We start from the raw sequence: 12,533 nt of genomic DNA on the forward strand, positions 1-12,533 counted from the left end.
CAGGGTAAGGTTCCCATCGTCACGGTCTACCGCTGTGGGTATCGGCAGCGTCGCCACCCGTGTCTTGGAGCCACGCATCGGTGATCACATCTAACTACGGCGTCATTTATTTCGGTATGATATTGTAGCTAATCTGAGATTTTAGATTTGCAGTGTGTTGATGGCAGTGTAGAATACGTATGTTATAATTTATGTGTGGGAGAGCCATGCTTCGGCACGAATGGGCCGGCTCGACCGGAGTGATACCACGGCCTTACAGAAAACCGACGTGAAACAACGCTTGCGTTGTGTTTCGTTGTGTGAGTGAGGTTACCGGAGGACTAATGCCCTCCTTCCCAATCTTCCCTATCCCGATTCTCCAATAACCCTTAATATCCTAGACCCCAAAAGGCCGGCAACGCACTTGTAACGCCTCTGGTGTTTCAAATGTCCATGGACGGCGGCGATTGCTTACCATCAGGTATTACGAATGCTCGTATACTCAGCGTGTTCCATAAAAAAAAAACTAAGATATTAGATTTGCAGTGTGTTGATGGTAGTGTAGAATACATTTGTCATAGTTAATTGGCTATGACACCAATGCTACTCTTTACGTGGGTGTCGTTTGTCGATTTCAATAACTGACTAACTGATCTTTGACTGCCTCGTTGGCCGAATAGTTGCAAGTGCGCCTGCCAGGCAGTAGTAGTTAACACGGAGCCTGGAAATGTGTCCGGTAGTTATATGGCAATAGGCTCACCAACTATTACATGGGACTTAACTACAACATAAATTGTGAAAAGTGGGTGTATATTGTAGAGTGGTATTGCGTGCCATAATGTGCACCTCTACCAACCCCTTCGAAGATAAAAGGCGTGACGTTTAATTTGTATGAGTTTCCGATATTTCGGCACTGTTGCAAGCGCCATAAGTACGGATGAACTGGCGTATATGTGTGGATGTCAGGTAGTATGCGTATGGGTGGATGTCAGGTAGAGCGACAAAGCCAAACTTTTTACAGTGCACAGTTGGCGCGGTGGATGGGCAACCGTCTGCCACGCAACGTGTAGCGGGTTCGATTCCCGCACGAAGCAACTCTTTGTGTGATCCACAATGTATGTGAACTTGTATGTTTGTAAACGCACCCACGACACAGGAGAAAGTCCTAGTGTAGGGCAACGTTTTTTAAAGACAAAAAGAGAAAAAAAAGTGTGTAACTACCTATCTGTAATCACCAGCAATGGATTGTCACGTGATTTTAAATAAACAAATACGATACATTTCCAAAGAAAAAGCGACACGTTATACAACATAAAGATAGGAGGTTAGCTGCGGCTTCAGGTCTTTAAACTTTTAGTGATTCATCCCAACAAGGTAAAACCTAGGTCCACTCATAATCTCAACAAAGCAGGAGGAAAACGGAATTACTAAAATACTTCAAAGAAAGTACAAATAAGATAAAACTACAAAAACGTAACTGAAAATACCCATGGGTTTATCCTTAGTCCCTCTTAGTAATGTATTTGTAAAGTAATCAAGGATAATCTTGCGATATAGTTAAATTCCAACATAAAATAGGAATTTTATATGCCTAAAAAGACATGGTCATCACAATAACTGAACAGTACCGTTAGTATGAGTTTGCTTTAATTACGTTTAAAGTAATCGAAACGAGAGCGCGTTCGGCGCTCTGATTGGTTGATCAATTCGAACCGGCCAATCGTACAAAGGATATTGGACGGGGTTGGGGATCAGGCGCAATGATGTAACTACCGTGGCTCCGGCTCAAAGCAAGAGTAAGAACAGGGTAGTGTTTAGTCAGTAAGAGTCCAGCGTTCAAAAAAAAGTCAAAAGTCAAAGCATTTATTTCAATTAATCCTAAATTAGGCACTTTTGAAATGTCAAATTGAATTGTCCGTCAGTCTGTCTGTCAATGAAGCTAGGTGCTCGTTCCAAAGTGTAGCTTCGTTTGGAGAAGAACGAGCAAGAAACTCCATCTACATCTACTCCAACTCCACTCCACTCTCTCGCCTTACATAACTATAGTGGAAAGAGACATTTAATGATTTTCCCCCTCAAAAAAAACGTAAGTAACTGCTCTTGCAACACCAGAGGTTGCCGTTGATGACGTAGTAGGGAACTGTTTAATTGCGCTACCCTTATTGTTGCGTTTTTTTAGAGCAGTGGTAGTATCTTTTGGCTGATATAACAACTATGAACAGCTGGACACCGTGACAATTAATGTGTACCCAACCTACATAAATATTTTATTTAAAAAAAAATGGAGCCCTTTACAACATATAGTATTAAGATAGGCAACACATCTGCCTATCCTTTTGGTATAACAAAGGTAAAGATACGGTATTATTAACACATTGAACGCCGTGGTGGTCACCGGTGACCGACATTAGCGGAGGATTTGCTTCCAACAGTATGCTATAGTCAAAGACTTAAAAAACTACAAATGCAACAATATAGTTAAACGAAATCTTCTACCAAGTTATATCCTCAATTAAAATCAATATCAGATTACAATATTGCTGTTAAAACGTAAACAAAGACAGATATTTGCAAAGTTTATCTAATCGGTCATATTTCTGAATCAATTGATTTAAAATATAGGTGATAAAAGCTAGCTTTGCTCCACGTCTTCACTTGCTTATAAGTGGCCACTGCTGACCAAAAGTCTCTTCTCACACGGAGAAGGTTTGAGTATTAATCACCATGCTTGCTCAATGCGGGTTAGCGATTTCAAACTTAAGCCCAGGTTTCCTCAAGATGTTTTCCTTCACCGTTTGTCAGTGGTGTCTAAATAATCTTAGAAAGTACATACATGTAACTCGGAAAAAGTCACATTGCCAACATGTTGCCAATTGTCCACATTTTAATGTGCTACTTTCTGAGCGCTTATAACCTATCTACACCTTTTTACTTATAATATCATTGGGCAGGACCCATTTGTTTTGTCACAGTGCACAATCACATTATGGCATCTCCTCTTTGTACTTGCTTCATGAGTGCTACTATATCTCTGTCAAATGTGTACTTTGAAAGTTGGCTGATATGATACCCGAGGGAAGAGCAGGGCAGGGCAAATCCAGGTCATACTAAATACTTAAATGATAAGAATTTTCGTTCAAATTAGGTCATTTTATTGATTGAGTAGATCTGATTAGTATAAAAGATAAAAATAGCAATTAATTCGTTTTATTTGTGTACACTTTTACAACAATATTGATATACCTAACTATATCTGAATCTAAATAAACAATAAAGAATATCACTGAAATGATTGTAAGTTTCATAATCATCATCATCAGCCGAGAGACGTCCACTGCTGAACAAAGGCCTCCCCCTTAGTCCTCCACGTAGAATGACAAGCCGCCACCTGCATCCACTGGCTCCCCGCCACTCTGACGATGTCGTCGGTCCACCTAGTGGGAGGTCTGTAAGTTTGTCTAACCGAAATGGTTGTAAGTAAGTAGGTACGTGCAAAACTGCTAAACGACTGCACCGAATTGGATTGTTCATTATTTTTTGTCCATTAACTATTGCAAGAACAATTTGAGAAATGCCGAAATCAGTAGCACCCTTGCGAAACTAGGCTACGTTGAAAGTAAATACCTGTGTACCTAAATAAATAGATACAGATTGTATCTATAGGTATTTATCAATTGATAAAATCTATCTGTGTTAATTGCAATGCATTTTGAGTAATATCCATACTCCAATTAATCACTACATAGTATAAAACAAAGTCGCTTTCTCTGTCCCTATGTCCCTTTATATGCTTAAATCTTTAAAACTAGAGTGTGTAGTTTTCTTAGAGTGATTCAAGAGGAAGGTGTATAACTATGTACAATACATGCATAATAACTATATCACCATTGCACCCATGCTTTATGACATAATTTCTAAACTTGAAATTCTTCACGTCGAGTTTATGACATAATATTTTGTGGTGATTTTGTGTGAAGTTAGTTTGGGGGCTTGAGAATGACATGCTTTTGGTCTCCTTTTATCCTTTCATTAAATGGGGGTGGAAGTTTTTATGGAACATTACAAGATAGAGAACTAAACATTAACTAATATGTGGACATATTTTTTAAATCTACCTACAACCGCTTTTAACAGCATGTGAGATGCCTCGGGCGAAAAGTTAGTTCAGAATTAAATAGTGACCTAAATCTATCTTATCAAAAGTTACCTATCCCAAAATACACGTAAAATATAAATATGTGGTACATGGAAGTCCAAGTCCTATACGTAGTATCATAGGCGTAGCCAGGGGGTGCTTTGGGGTTCAAACCCCCGAAAAGTTAAGATGAAACTTAAGTAACTACTTAGCTAGTTACAGGGTATATCTTTATATATATAATTCTTCTGTAAGTGTGTATGTCACTGAACTTCTCTTAAACGACTGGACCGATTATGATGAAATTTTTTGTGTGTGTTCAAGGGGATCTGAGAATGGTTTAGATTCACAATTTTGTCCGCTGGACAATGTTTTTTTAAATAATTTTTAATTTATTAGTAGATTTTGCAATGTTTTACATTGGATCGGACAGACGGCGCTACCATCGCAGTGTCAAATATTAATGACGTTAGATATTGTCATAACTAGAGACCGGATAATATGCATTTGCATATTTGCATATGCATTTGCATATTTAGGCGATTTTCAAGGTTAATAGCATATTTTTAGTAATATCTAGTGATGATGCATATTATTGCTATAATTTACAGTAGGTAGGTATTTTTCGAGCGTAGGGCACTCGGCAGCCGCGCGTATTTTGTTTTGGTAGGTACTCAAAAAATGAAAGAGACAAATGATCGATGATGAATTGATGAATGATGAATGAAAATATAAGCGCTAACATAGCACCCAAGCTCAAATTCTGCCCAGTTACCTCAGTAGATGTGGAGCGATCATTTTCGACCTATAAAAACTTACCACTGAACATTTGGAACAATACTTGATTGTTAATGTTTACAAAAATATTAAATAATGTTACATGTTACTGTATCAATTAACATCTATCAATGGATAGTTTTCTATAAATGTATGCTGATTTTTTAATAAAAAATATAAAACTTAATATTTTTTTATTTTATATAAAACATAAGACAAGTATTTACTAACAAAATACTTAAATCTAAAGGAATAATATTTACAAAACAAAAAAAAAAACTCATTTCATGTTGCATATTCTGTTAGTTTTCGTGCATATTTTAGGCATTTTTCATGCATATTTGCATGCATATTTCAAGCTTTTTATGTTGCATATTATCCGGTCTCTAGTCATAACATTTGAATAATAATTTTCATCAAAATGGTCCAGAATGTTTTAGCTTACGAGTATTAAAAAAAGTTTAAAATTTTCTAATTAAAGACGTGTAGACAGGACAACGTCTGTCGGGTCCGCTAGTTAATATATATTCTCATGAATGAAGGAAGTTCATGAGGGAAGTTTTGTTCGTTTTACTTTCTTGAACCCCTCCCGATACTAAAACCTGGCTACGCCTATGCGTAGTATATGTACGTGAAGTAATTGGAGGAGGCCTATGTTCAACAGTGGACGTCATGACTCATGTGGGTGATAGCATGACGATATTTCACATTTTTGACACGAGACATGTCAAGTTCATTGTCCGGTTAAAAAAATCTAGATATTTTCGTCACCACACATTCTTAAGAGTCTGGATACATGCCCAGTAGTTATTTTGTACATTGTATATTTTTTTAACACTAAATGGCATGGCATAACTGTCCTCTAATAACTATATATTTCATTCTACCCTTTAGATGTAAAAGACATGATATATCGAAAATGTATCATCTCGCCTTTTATCCCCGAATGGATAGGCAGAAGTGGACATTACGGCAATAACTAGTTAATGCCATTGTACAATGTAACTAACTACACCTACTTTTCATCATTTACGTTATATATAACTACCTATTACTCCTGTAATAGGAGGTGAGCCTATTGCCATATACTGGACACAATTCCAGACTCCTTGCTACTACTGAGAAATTTTCCAAAAACCGAAAAACCCAGTAATAGCTACTTTGCACGAGCAGGGAATCAAACCCTCACTCGGCATGCACAAGACCATTTGACAAACGAAGTTCATCTATATTTTAATTTCTATAATTAACTACCTACAAAACAGTGACGCATCGTGTCAAGCAGTTTCGTAGCTGAGATAAAACATACGGACAGACGGGGAGCATCATTCTATATGTTGTATATGTATACTACTTATATTACAAGTACATACTCATTACTCTAAGTGCAGTGCTCTCGATGAATCACAGTTTACATTAAACGGGCCGTTAAGCTTTTTGTAAAGATGGTTTAAATTTAAGTTGGTTAAAATATGAGTAATACTAAGCTACTATTAATAGTTAAATCAAGAGTTAAATAAGTTTATTTGGAGTAGTTTGGAAGCGTTTATCTTCGGAATTATTGATTCGAATTGAATACCATTACATATATATTTAATGGGCCGACGTTTGGCCGCTATCTCACCTGATGGTAAGTGATGATGCGGCCTACGATGGAGCACGTCTGCTCATAAGCAATCTATTCACTCGGGCTTTGAAGACACCCAGGTTATACCCATCAGGAAACACAGACTCCGGCAAGGAGTTCCACTACATAGCAGTTCGCACAAGGAAGCTTGAAGCGAAGCGTTTCATGCGAGTGGGTGAGATTTCTACCATGAAACCTGTCTAATTATTTGATGAAAGAAAGAAATATAAAATATCCTATGTGTTTTTCCAGACCATAATCTCTGGAATAACACATAGGATTGTTTTTATCCCACGTTTTTGTCCCAATTTAACTGCCGTACTCAGAGACATTTAATGATTACTTAAACTATTCCTTAGTAACGATTTTGTATGGAAAACAATTGCAAAGGACTGGGTTAAGTAACCATTAAATGACTCTGAGTATGGCGGTAAATGGTTCAGGTTTATCAAAGACACCTGCTGTGTGGATTTTGTCAAGTTGTGCACTTCCTGAGATGGCAAGATTAGGCCTGGGTGTACGACACCCACGACAAGAGTAGGGGTGGTAAATTCTTAACGTTACTTTGAACTTCTTGTGTGATGTTATAAATATTACGTTATGTTACCTTACATAAGAACTTTATTTACAAAATACTAGCAGGTAGGTAACATAATATTTTGCATAATTACCTATTTGCATATTTTAATAAAAACTACATCTGTCGTAAAATTTGAGGTCAATTCTATGTAAATTGGACACAGTGGACAGCAGATGAAGCTATACTACTTTATCTTTGTTAGATTTTAGACTTTAAAACTTTTTAAATAAAGACGATAATCTAGTGAATTCGACCATTGGTATGATGGTTAAATGGTTCTTTCCAGTGATCAAGCAAGAGGTCGTAGATTATACAAGATTATACATAGGTATTTCTAAAAGTAGTAAGTGGAAGGTACCTATCTATTTTAGTTTATTAGGTCACTTTGTCCATAAGTAACTAGTTAATTAAAACGAAAATTCTTATTCCTAATAGTTACCTAATAAGCAAGTAGTCTGGAAGGGTATATTGTAAAAGGTATGTTTAAAAAATCAGTTAGTACCTAGGTTAGTTACAACCATTTTTTTTTTAAGGGGGGCAATCGTCGAATGGCTTCTCTTTCTACCGCCTTTAGGCGAGAGGGAATGTCAGACTCTTACTGACTAAAAACCACCCCGTTCCTTCCTACTGCTTTTCGAACCGGAGCCCCGGTAAACCGGCTAGCAGTTATAGCTAACTTGCTAATTTTGCTCTGAAGCTCTGGCAATTAGCAATAAATAACTTTCCAATATAAATAACTAGCTACCTAAATAAATAAATTAACAAAATTTCTAGTTAGTTAGAAATTATCTAATGATAACCTAGATGTCAAGGTTGCAGCTTAGGTAACTAATCTATGTTAATTTTATTTTGTAAAACTGTGTTATTAGTTTAGTGATTAGTTACATCAAATCTTGTGATTGCAAAGTTAAGGCCCAGAACAAGAAATAGGTAGTGCAGGCTATATCTAATTCAGATGGGGCCCAGTTGGGCTGATGCCTGATCCGGAGCTGCGGACAACGTAAAAGGTTGGGCTCCGGCTCAAAGCAGGAGAAGGAACGGGGTGGTTTTTAGTCAGTAAGAGTCTGACACTCCCTCCCGCCTCACCCAAGGCGGGAGAAGTCATTGGATGATTTTCCCCCTCAAAAAAAAAAAAGGCTATATCTAATTAGGGCCTAAGAGCTTAAATAATGAATATAGGTTCTAGTTAGGATAAAAATATAGGGCACTAACTGGCTTGGCAAACTTTGTACCCATTCAAACATATTTTTCTCTCCTTTTAAACCTTCCCTGGACTTCCACAAACAATTCAAGACCAACATTAGGCAAATCGGCTTAGCCATTCTCGAGTTTTGGTGAGACTAATAAACAGCAATTTCTTTTTTATATGTACCTAGTTTTAATTTGTATATATTAGGTATTATATGTCCCTAGAGGTAGTATACCTATGTCCTTGTTAAGTAACTACCTATTTAGTAATTTATCCCCTTCAAAAGGGTTATGAGTGAAACAAAATTAAACTTTTTACTTTTAATATTCTCAAAAATTACAAGTAACTAGTTATTTCCCAATAGTTAGAGATATTAGACTAATTTTGATGTAATAAAGTTACAGAAAATTCATTAAAAATTAAAATAGACTTTAAAACTCTTAAACCGATATACGCAAAGTCATTTAAGTAATGGTTACTTAACCCAATCCTTAGCAATTTTTTTCAGAACAAAATCGTTACTAAGGAATAGTTTAAGTAATCATGAATTGTCTAGATGAAACTTTATTTATTTATTCATAGACAGGCAAGCAATTGAAACAACTGATAATGCCCGCATCCTGTTAATATTCACTAGTTTGTTTCTTGCAGTCAAATAAATATTTGTCTAATCGGTTCTTAAATTGGTTCAGAATATTTAGGGCTGAATTCACATTTTCCGGGAGCTTGTTCCATTCTCCAAACACTTTGTATAATATATCAATATGTCAAGACAATAGCTTAAAAACTATGAAAAACCAAAAAACAACTATATTTCTACCACTCACCTCAGATTTCTTGCTCCGTAACTCCTCCATACTTTTACAGCTCTTCAACGTATTGATCGTACCATACGTATGCTTCGGATCCTCCTCCATGCACGGCACGTCATAAATATGCTCATTATGCACATAAAACTTGGAATTTTTCACATCACACACACAATTCACATGGCATTTGAAACGACCAACTTTTTCATCTTCATCGGTACACCGCAAACACTTATTTGGCCACTTCGGATCCTTATTCTCACTGGTACACGCACAACACAAGTTCTTCGTATCTTCATTAGTCTTTAAACGAGTGTACGGAAGACTTGATGTGGAATTATTCTTTATGGCACAATTTAGAGAGTTTAGGCAACGGGAGATCGGGTCAGAGGTCTGATTCGGTAGCAATGTTCTGTTCGTTATGTCCAGAATCTCCGTACATAAGTAGTGGATTTCTTTTGGCTTCTTTGGAGTTTCTACGGTACCTTCTCGCTTTTGTAAGACGAGTTCGAGCTTCTCGAGCATTCGTTTTGCTTCTTTCTTCTGTTCATCAGTTGTTTCTGGTTGTGGTTGAGGACTTTGAGGTTTCAGAACTCGGGGCGGCTTTGCCGGTGGTGGCCCCGCTGGTAAGGGTTGTTTTAAAGCCTTTTTCAGTGTATCAGTCAGTTTTAAATGTGGATTTTTACGTTCCAAGCGTATAGTTTCACTGGAATCACACAAATCATCCATTGCTTGTAGATTTGTGAGGTGAGTCTTTTCAGGAGACTTCTCAAATTGAGACAGAAGTCGTTTTATCCTCCCATTTTTATCTTCTTCAACATTTTCAGTCTCCGAGCTCACTCCACTGTCCGTCATGGCTTCCTGCTTCTCCCGTTCCTGCCTTTTAGGCTTCACGACAATAGCATACTGGTCTAGAATATGCTGAGGGACCTCGGAATCAGGTATGGAGTCAAATTGCTCAGCGTCTTTGACTTCACCAACAATTTCAGCATATTGCACTTGTGGCACATAATTCTCTTTCCTCATCTGCTCTTCTAGGAAGTTTCCGAGCCTCTTAAGCCTATCTTTGCTCAATTTACGTTCCATTTTGAATGAAAAATCACTTGTTTCGGACCTACCGTTGCAGCTCCCGTGTCGCTTCGGACTGTTGGCTATTTTTTGGCTCCTGTCGCAGCGGAAAGCATGACTCCTGTGCAGTTTCTTCCCAGGATCACTGGACTGACGAGAGAGCGAGTTTTTCGTGTCACTAGTACTCCGTTTCACTTCGATTTTATTGTATAAATAACTGGAGTTGGGTGTAGGTGTCCAATCGTCGCTCTCTGATTCATTGTCGATGCCAGTTTTGTCCGATAGCTCATATTCGATATTTTCACTGTTTTCCTTCCCGTAACTATTTGTGAAAGCATTTTTATTCAGAAATAATTGATTTTCAATCCGTTTGTTAGGTATGTTCTCGGTGTTATTCAAATTCTCGAATTTACTCTTGATTTGTTGCACTCTGTTCTTTGCAGATATCATTTCGACACGGCATAATACATTTTTGTTGGCACCAATTATTTGTTTCAAACTATTTTAGTAAGTTTATTAAACGCCACGGCTAACGCATATATTTATCAACCATTTTGTTATTTTGAAAAACGAATAAACATCACACATCAATGAGAAACAGTCTTGTTGTTTTTTTTTTCAAAACACTTCGGCGCACAGGCAGATGTAATAACGGACTGATTGTAGTTTAGTTTATGTTATCTAAAAATTCCACGTTATAGTAGGAAGTTGCACGACACAATCGTTTTAATTGCGAAAGTAGAACGTCAATTGTTGTTTTACGCGATGTTAACTAGTTCCAAACACAATGCACTTGACAGAAAGTTTATATAAACAGTCGTCCGTTGTCGTTCGTACGTCGAGGGCACGGCATGGCACTAGCGGTATTGCCAGACTGGAGTACGAATTTACCCGCTGCTTGCTTCTGTTTACATTCTGAGAAAGTGATCGCCGCGCCGCTGTGTTCGTTAGCGAAACTAAAATGAAATATCTAACTCATACTATACTGATCTAAATAAAATGTTGTATCAATATCATGACTACAGACGTCAAAGTCAAAGTCAAAGCATTTATTTCAATTAATCCTAAATTAGGCACTTTGGAAACGTTATATAAATTGAACTGTCAGTCAGTCTGTCTGTCAGTGAAGCTAGACTTAATAATACTTAACAAAAACATAAAATAACTAAATTTCTATTACACTCACCTCAGATTTCTTGTTCTGTAACTTCTTCTTACTTTTACAGCTTTTCAACGCATTTATCGTACCATACGAACGCTTTGGATCGTCCTCTGCCATGCACACATCATAAATATGTACATTTTGCACATAAAACTTGGAATATTTCGCATCATACACACATTTATTATGGCCTGAATATCATATTGAAACTATATTCCCATTTTAAATCCCCTAAAAGGATAATATAATAATATTTCAAACCGTCTCTTTGAAATTTGAACTTTTAAACACGCAAATGCTGTATTTAGTCATACATAATAATATTATCAATCTACTTTGGTATAGTTCGGTACCTAATTACTTATAATTTACGAAAAATAATAATTTTACCGCGTCAAACTACGTAATTACATTATAAGCACATTTTGTTTTCCTCGTTTATCATTTAATGTAGTAACAGTTGTCAATTTGACTAAATTATAGTATATGGCTATGATTCAGTTTGTGAGTAATGTTTTGTGGTTTATACCTTTGAATGGTTAAAGAAAAACCTCATGTTTTATTGGTAATAAAATTATAAGAAATAGTACATTTTATTAAACGTTTACCCATTCCTTGTTAGATAGATAGAAAATGGTTTTCCTTGTTTTATTATTATTTTTCCTGCGTATTTTGTGAATGAATTTTACGTGGAGAATACGATTTATTGTTGTTATGTTTTAAGTAACTGAAATTTAAATGAAGCAGGAAACAGTTGAGGAAATATAATATTAAATTGATTTTGTTTCAGTGTAATGTTAGTTGTGAATTACGAAATGTCTAGTACAAACTTAACTGATTTAGATGAAAATTTGTATCAATATCAAGACTCGAAATGTCGATATTCACATGTTAAAATCATCAGTTTATCTTTTTAGTTATAATCCATAAATTTAAAAATAATTAAACAAATATGTGTATTTGTTTAATTATTTTTAAATTTATATATAAATAAATATTACGATATTATATTAGTGATCGACTTATTACATATGGACTACAATGTAAGCACAATAAATAAAAAATATCATGAACAAAGCCGCGGGCAAAACTATGTTACTCAGATAAAAATCTCCCTAGATTTGGGTAGATTTTTTTCATCTTGATAAGAAGCAGCTGAGATACTTGTGACGTTCGGATACGAAGTTTTCAAAAGTTTTGTTAGATT

General features: G+C 36.2%; 1 protein-coding gene across 1 annotated transcript in view; it reads right to left on the reverse strand.

Moving 5' to 3' along the window:
* LOC118280486 (uncharacterized) overlaps positions 1 to 11,037 on the reverse strand; it is an 85,473-nt gene extending 74,436 nt beyond the window's left edge. The window contains exon 1 of the mRNA XM_050701839.1: positions 9,115 to 11,037. Coding sequence (XP_050557796.1) covers positions 9,115 to 10,614 — 1,500 coding nt within the window. The 5' untranslated portion in view covers positions 10,615 to 11,037. The remainder of the gene's footprint in view (positions 1 to 9,114) is intronic.
* Positions 11,038 to 12,533: the final 1,496 nt, after the last annotated feature.

The sequence above is a fragment of the Spodoptera frugiperda genome, chromosome 21 (genome assembly GCF_023101765.2).
Source record: "Spodoptera frugiperda isolate SF20-4 chromosome 21, AGI-APGP_CSIRO_Sfru_2.0, whole genome shotgun sequence".
Classification (NCBI taxonomy): Eukaryota; Metazoa; Arthropoda; class Insecta; order Lepidoptera; family Noctuidae; genus Spodoptera; species Spodoptera frugiperda.